The following is a 17437-nucleotide window of genomic DNA, read 5'->3' on the forward strand; positions in this document are numbered from 1 at the left end:
GTGGGATTAACCTCTGAGGAAACACGCATGGGATCAAACAGTTAAGATTAGAACACAAAACAAAGCATATTTCTTTGGGAGCAAATTCTATTGAACCTGGGAAAGGAGGCAAAAGGGTCTATGGGATTGTTAATTTGGAGAAAAAGATGAGGAGGGGAATGTTTTTAGTTTTTAAAAATCTGTACAGTTTGTAAAGAAATGAACCTTCCTCTCTCCCTCTTATAACACTAGAATTGGCCTTCACTCATCCAATCAGCTCAGCACGGACCAAAATAGGTGCATCTCTATATAATATAGAATTATCTGGAATATGCTGATGCTGGATAGGATGTTGGCTAGTAGCCTAGATGGCTTTTAAAAAAGAAATGGACAACTTTATGGAGAATAAGTCTTCCAATGGCTGCTGGTTACAGAACCTCCATGTTCAATGCAACCCGCATGTACCTCTAAATAACAGATGCTTTTGACAAAAATCAAGGTCATCGCCTTTATACATTGCCTGTGAACTCCAAGAAGCATTTATGTGGCCAGAACTGGACACTGGATGTCGGATCTTGGTCTAATCCAGCAAAACTCTAATGGTCTTAACCCAAGGGGACGTCACTTAAGACTTCGCAAATGGATTTAGAGAAGAACTGCGTAGTAAAAAAAATTATATCACAATTCCTGTCCCTTGAGTTAAGAGGTGTGTTTGGAGAGATTGCAAGAAGTAGGGGCAACTGAAGTTCACAAGACCCACGACCTGAAGTTTCCACACAAGCAGGGAGCTGGATATTACCCCACTTTAAGCCCCCTAAACTTGGTTATTACACACCAGTTGCTAAGGAGGAGAATAAAGACTCCAACACACATGAGCACATCCCAGATCTAATATAAAGTTCTTCCTAACAAGGTGAGAAAGTGGGCCTCATATAAAAAGAAATCCAGCAACTTATCGGATCTGATAGGACCTTCCCAGCAAAGCTACATTGAGGTGATAGGGAAATTTTGCAAGTAAACGTGTGAAAACTTGCTGAAACATTTCCTCAGAATGCTTTCCATGTGTGGAGGGCTGGGGAGACTGAATGCGTGCATGCTTGACCACAGCAAACATGAAATCATTTCCCCCCTCCCTCTTTAAATAGAGTTCTCTCCTTGGCGTGATCATTTCACACTTTGCAAAGACAAACAGTTGTGCCAAAAGAGAGAGAGAGAAGCTCTCATCACGCACACTCACATTAGGAGATTTAACCTCCTAGCGCATTAATCTTTTCTTCTACTCCTCCTTCTGCCTCAAATGAAGGGGAGTGGAGAAGCAGAGGTAAAGAAATTGGAGAGTTTTGGAAGGAACAACTCGCCCTGTGTGAAGTTACTTTCCCCTCCCCCAACAAAAACAAGCCCTCAGAGCTTGAAGGAATTTGCAAGCAAGAATCCGCCAGAAACATTGTGAAAAGCAATGGGGGGAATTCATTGGAAACAGATGGCGTTTTCAGCTGTGATTCTGAAAATTCTCTTCTTTTTTTTCCTGACACCATAAAAACAAACTTAGGGCTTGAAGCGAGGTGGGGTGTAGGAGAAAGAAAGAAAACTGGGATGAAGGATGTAAAAATTAGCAGAGAAAAGTTTGCTCGGGTGCAGATGAATTGAGAGAGAGATTGAGCAGGGCTGTTCAGAGGAGGAAAGGGGATAAAATATATATGTATTTTCAGACGATCCCCCACCCTCCTTTTTGCATTGAAATAGGTGACTAGAGAAAGCAATATTTGGCACCCTTCTTTGCGCTCAAACCAAATGAGGGAGAGACAGCAAAAGAAAGGGCAGGTTACGGCAGGAGAAACATATCTGCCAACATGCTTCTCTGAGGAAAGGAGGCCATGTGTCAAAAGATTTCTTCCGTGCCTACTCCCCCTCCTGCCATAAAATATGGAGTTGGACCTGTTTTTTTATGTTGCAGATACAGCACAGACAGGCAACATATTCAAGCACCTCTATAGGGTTCAAGAACTCTTCCCCAAAGTAAAACCGGACTCTGGTGACACCTTTTAGACTAACACTATTCATTACAGCACTGTCTCTCGAGGACTGCTGGACTCCTGTTTTCCTTTGCCGCCAGACTAACACATCTGGAGTTCTCTTCAAAAATGTAGAAGACACACCTGGATTCCCCTCCTCTCCTAAAAGTTTACAAGCTCAAGAGAAGTTGTGGAAAGAACGGGGAACTTATCTGCCTGCTGAAAAGTCTAAATGAAAAATAAGCCAGAAGTTTTTATTCGACGATAATAAACGTAGTCCTCATTTCCCTCTTCATGGCTGCTAAGGTTCTAGGTCGCTCAGCCTTTTCTCCCAGCTCAACTTCCCCTGGCCTGTCACAGTGACAGGAAAACAGATCTCACTATACATAGCCCAAACCTACAGACTGGTCAATAAAATCTTTTCTATGCCACCAATAGGCCGGTCTCGGTGCTTCTGGAGTGGATCTATTTGCCTTGATTCTTCTGGCATCTAAGCCAAAGACATCATCTGGCTGCAGCTGACAAATGAGTGGGAAGAGAAATGTGCCAAAAAAGGTGGGATCCGTGTGCAAGATTCACCTTTGGGAAGGCGAGCACCACTTGGGGGGCCAGGAATAAACAAGAGGCTCACTGGCGGGGGGGGGGGGGAGAAGGAACCCAGATGGTGGCTCCCTGAAAGGTGTAAAAATGGAAGAAAGCAACAGATATAATAATAACATTAATAATAATTCAAGAGAACTGTGCGTCTTACCTGTCGGGAAGATGCAGAGAGAGAGAAAGAGGGTTTGGATCAGTCCCAGGGCTTCCGTTCTTGCCCCTTTCCCCATACCCATCCATCCAGCTTCGCCTCTAACCACTATCCTCTCCCTAAAATAAGAGTTGTTTTCAACAGACAGAGAGAGAGAAAGAAGAAAAAGGGTCAGAGGAAGGAGAGAAAGTAAAATCAATTGCAAGAAAGAGGAGACGTGAAAGGCAAAACAATTCAAAACAAAAAAAATCAACAAAAGCAGACAGAAAACAAGAGGGACCCGACTTCAGGGAAGCCCGACAGGGTTCTGAATACACACACCGAATTCCACCCGCGTCCTCTCTATAGAAAACAGCCCCAGCCATCAATCATCTCCTGGTTCCTTCCAATGCCCAGGGAGCTTCTCCTTGCTTGGCCATTCAGGAGCAAGGTTCCGCCTGCAGAGCCAAGGCACGGATCTGGTTACAGGAACGTAAAGGGGTTGGGAAAGGAAGGAGGGGTTGGTTACAGCTGGATTCCAGACGCTCAAGCTATAGAGCCAGAGCAGAAGAAAGCACAAAAAGGTTACAGAGTGGAAGGCAGGGGGTCGGCAACTGGAGCCCCACGGCCAAATGCGGCCTCTGCCATCCGCAGTGGCTAGGAAGCTTGAGAGGCGGCTGTCCCCTGGGCCACAAGCCTTCATCTTTTCTACGTAGTGGATTCCTCCGGTCAAACGTATGAACCTAACGCAAGAACTACACTGCCGTATCCAGCCAAGGATCCAGTATTCTGTTTCTGGTGGTGAATAACCAGATGCCGCCAAGCATCTGGCTGTGCAATTTTCCCCAGGCCAGTTTGGCTAGGGATCCTGGTGTTTTGACATTCCCTGAACATGGAGGAGGGGGTCTCTGGGAGTGCGGGGCAGAGGTAGTTGTGAATTTCCTGCATTGTGCAGGGGGTTGGACTAGATGACCCTGGAGGTCCCTTTCAGCTCTATGATTCTGAGAAGAAATATGCTGGTAACAGTGATGCTTTAGGTCTACATAGGTATACTGTCCCTGGACATGGAGGTTCCGTGGAGCTATGAGGGCTATTCAGTGAACAAAAGTAACAAATGGCCTGAGTCTTTTCATGGCAGTAAAGGAAGCAAGATGGCACTGACAAACTTTAGAAGATCAGTGGGTGCAGACACTTGAGGGAGGGTGTTTTCCGAGGTGGCACTTTGTTTGTGGAACTCTTCCCCACAGAAATTCTCCCTGCATCAAGTTTGCTTAGCTTTAGGCTATGGCAAAAATATTGTTTTGTTAACTTCTGTAGCTTCGTTTTTCTCCATCCCCCTCCCCTCCTCCTGGCCCAGTCTAAATAGTTTGAACTTTAGAGGAAATATCACTGTAATATCAAACAAGACCCTTATTTTACCTACTTCAACACTTATTTCAGGCGGCAGAGTGTAATGGTTCGTACCTCCGATGAGGCAGACCCCAACTCAAATCCATACTCACTCATGAAGTCCTTCTTTCTTGGGATTAAACTGGGCATGTCCTGTTCAAAGTTCCCAGTGATTTTTAAACTTGATTTTCAGACACGTAGAGGGTCTGATTGCCTCAGGACATTTTTAAAAGTCTCCTCCTGTGCCATTTGGCACAGAGGAAAATTAAATCCCCTTTTCCTGAATCGGACTTCACGTGGCTGAATTTATTATTTTTAAATCACTGGGAGCATCGAACATGGTCTCTGCTTAGCCCACCTTGCTGAGTTGTTGGAAGCACGGAGCAGAGGATCTTGAGCTCTTCAGAGGTATATATGTATATATATAACATCAAGTCACAACCAACTTAGACCCCATCACGAGGTTTTCAGGGCAAGTGAGAAGCAGAGGTGATTTGCCCTTGCCTTCCCGTGCAGAGTGTTCCTTGGTGGGTCCCCCACCCAAGTACTGACCTTGCTAGCTTCCAAGATCTGACTAGATTGGAATATACCATGCTGCCTTCCCATACTCTCCAGAGGTAGGATGGGATTAAAAAAAATGTGAACAGTATAACAGGAAATGTGATAGCCTCCTATGCAGGGTGAGACAATTGGCTCCCAGTTTGTAGCGAGCCATCGAAGGATCAGAATCGACAAACTCTAGTTTGCATACCTCCTAAAACCAATTGTTTCCTCCTGCCTTGGAAGAAGTTGCACAGTGCAGTTGGGAAATAGTAAGAGTCCAGTAGCACCTTTAAGACTAACCAACTTTATTGTAGCATAAACTTTTGAGAACCTCAGCTTTCTTCATTAGATGCATGGAGGGTATGAAGAAACTGGCCAGAGTGGTGAGGGGAGGGGGAAGTAGATGCAAATAAGTTGCAAAAGTCATGAAAGAGGTGGACTGCACAATCCTGGCTGGGCGTGACCCCTCCACTCCATGGCTGAATCTGAACGGAATGCCTGAAAGGCAGTTACTTCTGATAATGAGATCACCATCCATCTCTATTCAATCCAAGTCTCACTGAGTCAAATTTACATATGAATTCCAATTCAGCAGCTGCCCATTGGATTTTGCGTTTGAAATGTTTCTGTTGAAATATGATGATGACCTCTAAGTCCTTGATGGAGTATCCTGGTAGATTGTTCTCCTACTGGTTTCTGGATATTGCCATTTTTGGTGTCAGATTTGTGTCCATTTATTCTTTTGCACAGAGGTTGGCTGGTTTGTCCGACGTACAGAGCAAAGGGGTATTGTTGGCACATGAGGGCATTTATCACATTGGAGGATGAGCGGTTATAAGAGCCAGAGATTGTGTAGTTGATGCTATTGGGTCCTGTGATCGTATTTTCTGGGCAGATATTTGGGCAGAGTTGGCATCTGGGCCTGTTGCAGGGTGCAGCTGGGAGCTCTGATCTCATGACACTAGGAGATCAGAGCTCCGGACTTAAATGAACAGCTTCTAACTAACTCATTGTGCATGGAGCGGATGGGGCAGCAGAATTTGCCCAAGCTAGCCAGGACGGCTGAACTCTGCTTGGATCTCAGACTTGCACTGAAAGACGCTAAAGGAGTTCTGTCTTCCTGTCCTGGAAGAGGTTCAAGAAGAGAAAGGGAACGGCAATTAGCGTGACATCATTGAAAACTAGGGTTGCCAGCTCTGGCTGCAGAAATTCCTGGAGCTTTTGAGTAGCCCCTGGGGAAGACTGAGAGTGCAATCCTAAGGAGAGTTAGTCCAGTCTCAACCCATTGAAATCAATGGACGTAGACTGAAGTAACTCTCCTTAGGATTGCTCTGTGAGTTTGGGGAAGGGCAGGAACTCAGCAAAGATGTGATGTCTTTCTCCTAGACTCTATGGTATACCATAAAGTCCGCCCTTTGAAGCTGCCATCTCCTTCAGATCTCTGTAGTCTGGGGCCTAGTTGTAATTCTGGGAATACTCCAGGCCTCACCTTGAGGTTGGTAACCCTATGAAAAGGAACATAGCAACAAAGGTAATGAACAGAGACTTTGATTGTGACAAATCTCAGACAGACACGAGTCTGGAAGGAACCAGGTTATGACTAGAACTTCTGGCCCCCAAAAGCAAAAGCATTGGCCAACACTGTCCCTAGCAACGGCCCAAACCTCCTCAGCGGGGGCCGCCCCACCCGTCAAAGGATCGTGGTTGTTTGAGAAAACTCCTCACAATACTGCCTAGACATTTTGGGCAGAACAAAGCCTCTGTTGTAAACACGGTTTGGCAGATGGTGTTTCTCTCTCCCCTCCTGTGGGAGACACATCGCAAAAACCGAGGTATACACGCCACACATCACAGACCGTATTCTAAACCATTCATCAGAGGGCTGGCTGCGATTCTTCCCTCTGTGTATTTTGTTCTCTGCAGGGAACCGGCCCTCATCGTTCCCTCAGAATCAGCTCCGAGCAACATACCCCCAATTACACACATTTCACACCTCTGCTGTTCACTAAAAAACAATTGGCAGTTGGGTTTAAAGGTGGATTTGAAGACTAGGAAGGAACGTTGGGGAGTTTTTAATGCCTACAAAACTTGGAGTAACCCCCTTTTTATAACAACAATCATATATGTGCAATGAGGAAAAAATACTGGTTTTATTTTCAGACTGGCCAGAATCTTTCTTTTTTGAAAAACGGCAAACATTTTTTCACAGATTTCTTTTTCAATCTTCCCAGATGCACGATACATCATTTTATGTGAATAGGACAGTGCATGTGTTTTCTAACTGTGGTATGTGTAAATGCATACTTGTGCCAAGCCTAAGTTTCCAATTGTGTGTACCAAAACTGGAAGACACCCACATTGCCCTATACATATTAAATGGCAACTGCCTATCACAGGAGCATCATGGGAATCGGGTTGCCAACCTCCAGGTGGTAGCTGGAGATGTTCCGGATTATAACAAATCCAGAGGAGTTAGCCATGTTAGTCTGTAGTTGCAAAATACTAAAGAGTCCAGTAGCACCTTTAAGACTAACCAATTTTATTGTAGCATAAGCTTTCGAGAATCACAGTTCTCTTCGTCAGATGCAACTGAGAACTGAGGTTCTCGAAAGCTTTTGCGACAATAAAATTGGTTAGTCTTAAAGGTGCTACTGGACTCTTTACTATTTTGTGGATTACAACAGAAATCAGTCCCCCTAGAGCAAACAGCTATCTTGGAGGGTGCACTCTATGGCAAAATACCCTGCTGAGCTCTGTGTCTTACCCAAGCTCCACGCACAAAATCTCCAGGAATTTCTCAACCCACAGCTGGTAACCAGCACACCTCCCCTTTCACTTGGTTGGATTGCCAGACCCCTAACTGGTGAGCAACCTAATCCAAAGCTTAGATAATAGCTTCTTATTTGCTTTTAGAGTCCACAAAACAAATATCTGAATTAATTTAGTTGATCGGTTCCCATGCAGCCCTTTGTTAAGAAAATTAAAAACATTACAAATTTACGTGGCACATTTCTCCTTTCCTCCCAAGATTATATACAGCTTGTAGCTTGCTAATTCCCGGCAGATGGCGCTGTTTTTCCTACTCCGTGGTTGGGGGCGGTGGGGTGGGGGGGAGACCCGTGAAGCCTCTACATGCAACCGAGCGCTGCCTCCTTAAACCACATGACATAACAGCCCCTTTGCAAGCTTCCCATTAAAAGCTCAATTTAGGGAAATTGATTCCACCTCGAAGCAATTGGACTGCAATTACTTCAACAGGCAGCAATCAAGAATCACATCTAAACAACACCAAACTTTCATCTCCTTCTGGCCCAGAACCACAAACAAGTGCATCTGTCTGGCAAGCAAAACATAACAGTATGGTTTGATTAAGGAAAGAAGAGAGACTGAAACGTGCAAAAAAAATAATAATAATAGTGAGGCATCTGTATACATTCATGTAAAAATCTCACTGCGGCAACTGCAATGAGGTGATGATAGATAAAACAGAACCTCCATATACAGGGGTAGCAGGGCTTTTTTTCAGCGGGAATGTGGTGGAACGGAGTTCCGGCACCTCTTTAAAATGGTCACATGGCTGGTGGCCCTGCCCCCTGATCTCCAGACAGAGGGGAGTTTAGATTGCCCTCCGCTCCACCGAGCAGCGTGGAGGGCAATCTAAACTCCCCTCTGTCTGGAGATCAGGGGGCGGTGGCCACCGGCCATGTGACCATTTTTGCCGCGGGTGATTTAAACTTTAAAAAACTGCCCCCTTGTTCCAGCTGACCCAAAGTGATGTCATTGTGTGGTCTTGAGTTCCACCACTGAGTTCCACCACCTCTTTTCCCAGAAAAAAAGCCCTGAGGGGTAGTATACCTTGCTTCCCAGAAGAGATTTGACTGTCGGATTGCATGGACTTGGATGGCTTTTAGCAATTTATTTATGCATTCATTTATACCCCCTTCCCAATGGGGATCTAAAACAGCATACATTGTTCTCCCTGCCTCTGTTTTATCCTCACAACAGCAACCCTGCAAGGTAGATTAGGCTGCGAGTGTATGCCTGGCACCCAACAAGCATCTTGGCAGAGTAGGAATTTGCCCCTGGCTCTCCCAGATCGTAGCTCAGCACTCTAACCACTACACAATACTGACCCTTTCACTTGATTCCACACATCAACAGGTGATAGAGCTTTCCTCCAAGGGAGGAAAAACGTCACATGCTGATACTTTGGGACTGAGATATAAGAGTAGACCAGGTTGTCTCCGAAAGTCAATTGGCAACCCTATTTTCCTGCAAAGCAAAAGGCAATTCACATAAAAATTGTCTGGGAAAAATTGTCTTCCATCATCTGTTGGATAGCAGCCTAGTATGGTTTTTTAACTTGACACAGCATTACAAAAAAAAAACCCTCCTCAGATTAACCAGTCATATCTTTTAAAAATATTTTTTAAGAAATTTAATTGGGCTGGATTTTGCAATTCCGTACACTGCTAGATGATGGGGACATTCCATCATGTATATATATAGTATATCTATATAGTAAAGATTGGGGAAATCTTTGGCCCTTAGCTCCACCTTTCTTCTGTAGCCTCGCCCCTAAAATCTGTAGCCACGCCCCTCTTTAAAGGCACAGAGCCACTATCAGTTAAACACAGCCACTTCTGAGTGACAGAATTATGGAGACAGAGTTCAACGGCACCTATAAAACTAACAAAAATTGTGGTAGGGTGTAAGTTTTTGTGAGTCACAACTCAATTCTTCAGAGAAGCAGCCGTCCAAAGAAAAGAGCAAGGCTCTCACGCAGCTCTTGAGCCCCAGTACCTCTTGTATTGGCAATAAATCACGGTGTACCTTTCTTTCCATAATATTATGAGAACAGAAGGAGAAAAAAAATCTGAAAAATTAAAAAGCATATAGCAATACTCTCCTACACAAGAGCGGGGTGGAGTTTGGGGGGGGGGGGAGAAGCATGCCTAACCACACCTTACAGGGTTCTGTTTGATTGAAGCAGTAAGACCCACTGAATGAATAAGGCTTGCATGTCTGAATGTGTATTCAGGGTGTAAGGACAGGCAGATGGTCTGTGACATTTAGTATGGGAGATCAAGCTCTATCAATTTAGCAAATAATTTAGAGGGAAGGAGGGCCAGAAAAAGAGATTTGTCAGAAAACAAAACAGCCCCCCCCCCTGTTATTTTTCTCTCCGAAAGAGAGGAATCTGTTGAATTCTTGCGTTTTGCATGCACAGCGAAGCACATTGGAGAGGGTGGAGGAAAAGATCCAGGAATAATAATAATAATAATAATAATAATAATAATAATAATAATAATAATAATAAGAGTGCGTGCTTAAGGTTGCGATCCCACACGCGATCCACTGAAATGAAGATTTTGCTTGAGAGAATGCATGCTTGGGACTACTGCCTGCACGACCTGATTCTAGTATGCACGTTTTACTCCGAAGTAACCCCCTAACGAGTTCAGTAGGGATTACTTCCCAGTAATAGTACCTAGTACAAAGAGCCTTAAAGCCCGCTCTTCTGCACGTCTACTTCGAAGTAAAGCGCGCCGAATGAAACGGAGCTTACTCCCAGGGAAGCATGCCCGAGCTTCGGTCTCGCTTCGAAAAGAGGCAGCCGCCCCGTAATCCTTTGCACGCCGACTCGGGAGTAAATACAGCTGAAACCCTGCGACTTACTTCCGAGTAAACACGCAAAAAAAAAAAAAGACTGGGCGAAGAGGAGTCTGTTGGAACGCGATCCGGTGCTGGTCCAAAGTGGAATCACGCAAGCCTATGCACGTTTACTCGGAAGTAAATCCTACCGGCATGGGGTTAACGCCCAAGGAAGAGGGGATAAAACTGCCAGCAAAAAAAAGAAGCAAAAAAAAAAAAAGCAAAAGCAAAACGCAAAGCGAGGGGTCCTCAACAGGTTCTCCGTGTAAACGGGCTGGGGGAGAATCCGAAGTCCGGCAGGGAGGCGCAAGGAGGGAAGCGCAATTCCACGCAGGGTTGCAAGCCAGCGCCTTCCGCGGGTGTGCTGCAATTGCAAAAGTTGCACCCAGCCCCCCCCCCCGACCTCCTCCCCTCTTAGCTGGAGCATTGCTGCAAAGACAAGACCCCCCCCCCGGTGGGGGGACTTACCTGAGCGACTGCATCAGCGTTTGCACCTGGGGGAGAGGAGCTGGCGGGAGGCAGTTGCAAGGGCTGCCTGGATCGGGAGAAAGGGGGGGCTGGCTTGTCCGCGGCGGCGCTCCCCCCTTCCCCCTCTTCCCAGCGTCCGACGCCCCCTCCCCTTCAGAGCAGCTGCGGAAAGCGAAGCCCGGCTCGCCTCTCTGGCTGCATCGCTGCAAAGCGCGGGGGGCGAAAGCGCTTCGCTTCGCGGTGTGGACGCAGCGCCAGAAGCCGGGCGAGGCAGGGCTGGGCAGAATTCTGCTCCTTGAGGCGCTCTTCCTGTGTCAATGGAGGGGTGGGTTGGTGGGAGAGAAGGGGCTGGGGGTGGTGGGAGGCAGCCAGCCTGGAGGAGGAAGGGGGGGCAAGGATTTCTGATGCCTGTTCAATAACAGCCCCCCCAACTCTTCACAAAAGAGGATGCTCTTGTGCACTAGTAACAAACTCTCTTGCCCAGAATCCTCGTCTGTTAACCGCCTCCCCTCACACACACACACAGAGAAACAAACCTCTTCTCTATGCTGAGATTTTTTCTAGAGAGGGGTTTGGAGAAGATATGTTAGGACACTGACAGTGCAATCCTAAACAGAGTTATGCCAGTCTAACCTCATTGAAGTCGATGGGCTTAGATTGACATAATTCTGTCTAGGCTTGCACTGGGAAGGTCCTAACTCTTGATCGTTTTGTATTTTCATTCTGTGAATGCCCCTAGCTATGGATTATAGTATTCATTTGCAGCGTGTAATCTGCCTTGGATCTCAGTGAGAATAGCAGACTATAAATAAACAACAATAATAATAACAATAAAGTGGAAATGAATCTCTCTGATTATTGCACATGTACCAAGCTGCTTTACAGACTCGGCCTTTTTGCCTGTCTATTCAGGGTTACCTCGGATCCTTTTAGGATTCCTGTGGCAAATGATCTTTTCCAGTTTGGTGTAGTGGTTAAGAGCACCGGACTCTAATCTGGAGAGCCGGGTTTGATTCCCCACCCCTCCGCTTGAAGCCAGCTGGGTGACCTTGGGCTAGTCACAGCTCTCTGGAGCTCTCTCAGCCCCACCCACCTCACAGGGTGTTTTGTTGTGGGGATAATAGTAACATACTTTGTAAACCGCTCTGAGTGGGCATTATGTTGTCCTGAAGGGCGGTATATAAATCGAATGTTTATCATGATCATCATCATCATCATCTGCTATCTGAGCTGGGGGTTGGAGGGGGGAATGGAGGCTTTTTCTTCCTTTCTGCTAATGCTAAATTTGGGAGTGGGACCAAATGAAGTTGATGATCAATAGATAGTAAGGACAGACACAGAGAATACTTCTTTCCTCAACTAGTAAACTATGTGGAATTCACTGTTAGTAGACATAGAAATCCAATAAATAAATAAATAAAAATGAATGCCCACAAGCATAGAATTATTTATTTACTTCATTTATACCCTGCCAGTCTCCCTAAGGGATACCCAAAGTGGCGTACATCATTCACCTCTCCTGCACTTTATCCTCACAACAACCTTGTGAGGTAGGTTAGGCTGAGAGTGTGGGAAAGGCCCAAGGTCAGTCAGCAAGTTTCCATGGCAGTGTAAGGATTTGAACCTGGGTCTCCAGGATCTTAGTCTGGTGTAGTGGCTGGATTAGGCTTTGGGAGACCTAGGTTCGAATCCCCACTCTGCCATGGAAGTTGACTAGATGTGCTCTCAGCCTATCCTCCCTCACAAGGTTGTTGTGGGGATAAAATGGAGGAGAGGAGAACGATGTAAGCAGCTTTGGTTCTACATTGGGGAGAAAGGTGGGGTATAAATGAAATAAATAAATATTCACTATACCACACTGGATATAAATGTCTTTAAGAGGGAATTAGATGAATAGAGGGAGAAGTCCATCAATGCCCACCAGCCCTGGTGAGTAAAGGGAACCTCCAAGTTCAGAGGCAGTCAACCTGTGAATACCAGTGCTAAGATGCAACATGCCTCTACTATGGGCCAGTCACACACTTTCAGCCTAACCTACCTCACAGGGTTGTCGTGAGGATAAAATGGAAGAGAGGAGAGTTATATAAGCCAATCTGGGTCCCCATCGAGCAGAAAGGTGCGGTATAAATGAAGTAAATATTAAATAAATAATATTACCTGTTTGTTGGCCCTCCAGGGCAGCTGCTTTGTTGCCGGGTAAGAGGACGCTGAATTAGATAGATCCCTTGTTTGAGTCTGCTACACTCCTCTTATGAACATTTTAAATATTTAATTTTAATTTTAAATATATGTCGATAGGGTGTGAACAGGCTGAAGGCAGCAAACGCAAGAAATCTTGAGGTTGCAGTGGAAAGCTCAATGAAAATGTCAACCCGGTGTGTGGCAGCAGTGAAAAAGGCAGACTCAATGCTAGGAGATATTAGGAAAGGGACTGAAAATAAAATGGCCAATATTGTAATGCCCTTCTATAAAGCTACGGTGGGGCCTCATTTGGGATAATGTCTGCAGTTCTGGTTGCCCGTGTCTCAAAGAGGACATTGCAGAACTGGGAAAAGTACGAAAGAGGGCAACCAAATTGTTTGGGGATTGGAGAATCTTTCCTGCGAGGAAAAACTGGAGAGTCTGGGACTTTTCAATCTAGAAAAAAGCCAGCGAAGGGGAGACAGGAAAGAGGTTTTTAAAATGATGCGTGGAGTGGAGAGAATGGGCGAAGCGTGCTTTTTCTTCCTCTCCCATAATACGGGAATTTCATTGGCACCCAATGAAAATTGTTCGGAAATAAGATCAGGACAGATCTAAAAAACCTGTTTTATTACTGAAGGAGTAATTAAACTGCAGAATTCGCTGCCGGTGGAGGAAGAGCTGGCCACAAGTATAGATAGCTGTAAAAGGGAGGTTAAACTGATTCATGGAGAATTGGTCTACCAATGGCTACTAGACTGAAGAGAGTTTCCATACTTACAGGCAGCAAACTTCTGAATGCCCATGCCAGAGGACAATGAGGAAGGCCTTACCCACCATGCCCCATTTGTTTCATCTTCCGGGGCAACTGGTTTGCCGTTGGGTGAGAAAGGACGCTGACCAAGATGGACCGCTGGTCTGATCCTAGATTTGAAGCTGTCCCAAAATTACAGCAGATTTCCAGATTACAGAGATCAGTTCCCCTGGAGAAAGTGGCTGCTTTGGAGGGTAAACTCTATGCCATTATACCCACTGGAGCCCCTTGCCTCCCCAAAATTCACTGTGTCCCAGAGATGGTAGCCCTACCTGATCAAGCAGACCCTGTCTATATTCTTAAGATGGTGGAGTTTGAACCTACGACCTTCTGCTTGCAAAGATGCTAAGTAGCTGCGGCCTCTCTGTGAACACGGGAGGTTATATACTGCAAGAATAAATCGATTTAGTCCATTTTATCCTGCCCCTCCTCCAAAGAACTGAGGGCAGCGGACATTTATCCTAACAACAATACATAAGGAAGATTAGGCTTACAGGGAGTGACTAACCCAAAGTCATCAGCCAGCTTTGTGGCAGAGGGGGGACTTGAACCTGGATCTCCCAGATACTAGCCTGGCAAGCAAACTGCTACACCACACTGGCTCTCTTAGGCTGGTTGCTTTAGTGCTCATGCACTTGGATTTATGTTTTGCACATGAGCGCTAGAGTCTAGAAGCAATTTGGAAATTGACTTTCTAGGCCAAAGAGGACAGGGAGATTGAAAGCCTATAAGGACAGTTATTCTCATAAGTGAAATGTTTAACATCTTTTACATTAGAGCTGCCTGCAGGAAGGTTGGGAGTGGGGACACGGGAGGGGCAGCATCATGAACATGATAACATCACTTCCGGGGAAACCATAAAGTGACGGTGGCTAGCTCTAGGAATCACTGGATACTCTATGGTACCAAATCGCTTCTGGAGATTCCTATAGCTACTCACTATCATTTCTGGATTTTCCCTGAAAGTGATGTTGTCACACTGGTGCTAGTGCCATTTTTTTTTTTAAAAAAAGGTGGGACAGCCCCTCACAAATCAGGACAAAGAGGGAATTTAGGCTATTTCACTCTTGTGATGGGGAGATGAAACTGACAGAGCCTTTGGGAGGCAAAGAGGAAATTAACAAACCCTCTGAGCAGCATCTCCCTGGCTATGTAGAGAGGGGAAATTGACAACGCCTTCCCATTGCTTTTAAAACTCAGTTCCTGGCTAACATTGCAACTCCCTTCACCTGCTCCTCCTCATGTAATTCATCTCTTATAGCTTGGCTCTCAAGCTAGGATCACAAAAATTAGAAACAAGGGAAAACAATATCAAGGCAATTTCAAGGCAAAAGAGTAACAGATGCAGTTTGCTATTGCCCGTCTCCGCATAGCGATTTGATCTTTCTTGGAGGTCTCCCATCCAATTAGCAACCAAGGCTGACCCTGCTTAGCTTACAACCGGTAAAATGAGAGGATATCACACTAAAAACATAGGACAGTATAGAAAAAGCAGGGGTACTTGAGCAGCCGACAGTACAGTGAATCATTATATTGCATAGAATGAAAAAGCTCGTATACAAAATTAGAGAACAATAAAAACATTATCAAATATACAATGATGACTGCCTTAAATTCCACAGATAGCAAGTACCCTAATAATAGTCCTGTGAGGTAGGGTAGGCTGGGAGAAGGTTGCTGGTCCTTGGGTACCCCATAAACTGCACCAACTGGGGACTCCCCAGTCCAAGTCCTGCTACCTACTGTTATTATGACAACACTGTAAGGTAAATTAGTATGATTATCCTGCCCCCATATTTGCAGAAAGGTAGCTTGCTTAAGGTTATTTGATGAGTTTGTGGCTGAGGTTGGATTTGAAGCAGAAACTTTTCAGCTCTTGTGCTTAGCCGCTCTGCCGCATTGTCTTATGTACAATGTGTAACTTCTCCGGATTTAGGAAGTAGGACAAGTTAGATGTCGTGTCACAGAGTGTTGCCAGGGGGATAAAATATGTATTCCACGAATTCCCTCATTTAGAGATTGGTCAAAGCCCCAGGAACCTTGCCAGTCTTCTGTTTGACCACTTTGCATCTCTAAGGAGCAAGGTTTCCAGGGATACATCGGGCGGATTTCCAAAGTTTGCTTGTGAAACATAAAAGCTATTAAAGCTGATACTAGAACAAGAATGAGATTGTTTCAAGCCGTTGCCCAAAGGTGACGAGTGTAGACATGTGGTACACATTTCATAGAAAGACATTCTGGGTTGACCCAATATGAGTTTCTGGTATAATTCCATGGGCTTTATTGGACTTATTTCCTACTAAGATCAGCACATGAGAAGGCAATTCTCAGGGCTGGGTTTTGGCATGGCAGGACTAATCAGTCCACCCCCAAATTCGCTATTGAAGATCTCTGTGAGTGGTAGGAAGGGGCAGGGCTATGCTGCCCCTTCCGACATTGCTAGGGGCTGCTTATAGATCTTTCTTTTAACTTTGCTTCTTTAGCCATGCCTGATTAGCATTGCTAATGATCAGGGGTACTCGAAGTTATAGCTGCTGATTCTCCGTTAGCTGCTGCTTCTCAATTTGTGAACAGGGAGCTGATTTTTCGACAGACCATTTATCTATTCGTTGACATTTGGGGTTATTCACCCTGAGGCTTCAACAATGCATCCCAGCAGTGTGGTAATTCACAATCTGATTATTGCGCATGTGCATTTTCACGCAGCCTCATTGAGTTCTACTCCCCCCCTCTCCACTGTCTTTGTTGTACCACATGAATGGGTGCTGATTGGTTTGGGCTGGCAGTATATTTGCACATGCACAGTTAAAAAAAAACTGAATGCAAACCCGTTCAGAACATGTTTGAGTCATTCTGTGGCAAACTGAACAGATACACTGACTGGCTCGCAGTTGAAGATAAAGTCGTTATTTTCACTGCTTTTGTTTCACTGTCAAGCAGCTCCCTCCTGTCTCTTGCACATAGACAGAAAGGACAAGGACTTCTTTGAAAGGCTAACAGAAGGCCTTGGCCGTTTCCACATGTCTTCTCCTCCTCCCGAAAAATGGCGCAAAACATACGGAACGACGTGCCATGATTTCCCGACATGACTTTGCTTTGTGGCGCGATGACGTCAGAAAACGCACCATGAAGCGAATTCATGATGGAAAATCGTGCTATGAAGGTGCGCCGTTCTGTAAGTTTTGTGCCATTTTTCGGGGGGGGGGGAGGAGGGAACGTGTGGAAACGGCTCTTGACTCCCAGTCTCTGGATTTTAAACAAACCTGAGTGGCCCACACCTCTGGCCATTCCAGAAACACAATCCAAAACATTCTTGAGATTTTTCAGGTGTGCAGCAGCACTTCAGTACCACCTCTTATGTTTATGCTGGGACACTGTGCTTCAACGAGCCACCTTGACCAGTTTTATTTATTCATTGACTCACTTCATTTATACCCCCAACTTTCTCCCCAGCAGGGACCTAAAGCGAATAACATCACTCTCCTCTCCTCCATTTTATTCTCACAGCAACCCTGTGTGCATGTGTGAATGGCCACCAAGCTTCTGTGGTGGCTGAGAGTCTCTCTACACGAGATGCCTTGGCACATGTTCGTCAAGTGTAGGGAGATGCAATGTTATCCAGGAAGCGTAGTTTAAAAAGACAGAGCCGGAGGAGATCACTCATCAGAG

General features: G+C 45.5%; 1 protein-coding gene and 1 long non-coding RNA gene across 2 annotated transcripts in view; both read right to left on the reverse strand.

Annotated features, from left to right (window-relative positions):
• Positions 1-4214, reverse strand: part of RGMA (repulsive guidance molecule BMP co-receptor a) — a 36101-nt gene extending 31887 nt beyond the window's left edge. Inside the window, exons 1-2 of the mRNA XM_055002291.1 lie at positions 4183-4214; positions 2743-3023 (exon numbers count right to left, since the gene is read on the reverse strand). Of these exons, the coding sequence (XP_054858266.1) occupies positions 2743-3023; positions 4183-4214 (313 nt within the window). The remainder of the gene's footprint in view (positions 1-2742; positions 3024-4182) is intronic.
• A 720-nt stretch (positions 4215-4934) lies between these two features.
• LOC129345748 (uncharacterized) lies at positions 4935-10983 on the reverse strand. The gene is made up of 2 exons (XR_008598605.1): positions 10774-10983; positions 4935-5775 (listed from the first exon to the last, which is right to left on the reverse strand). It is a non-coding gene; the product is annotated as an uncharacterized LOC129345748 (long non-coding RNA).
• Positions 10984-17437: the final 6454 nt, after the last annotated feature.

The sequence above is a fragment of the Eublepharis macularius genome, chromosome 18 (genome assembly GCF_028583425.1).
Source record: "Eublepharis macularius isolate TG4126 chromosome 18, MPM_Emac_v1.0, whole genome shotgun sequence".
Lineage (NCBI taxonomy): Eukaryota > Metazoa > Chordata > Lepidosauria > Squamata > Eublepharidae > Eublepharis > Eublepharis macularius.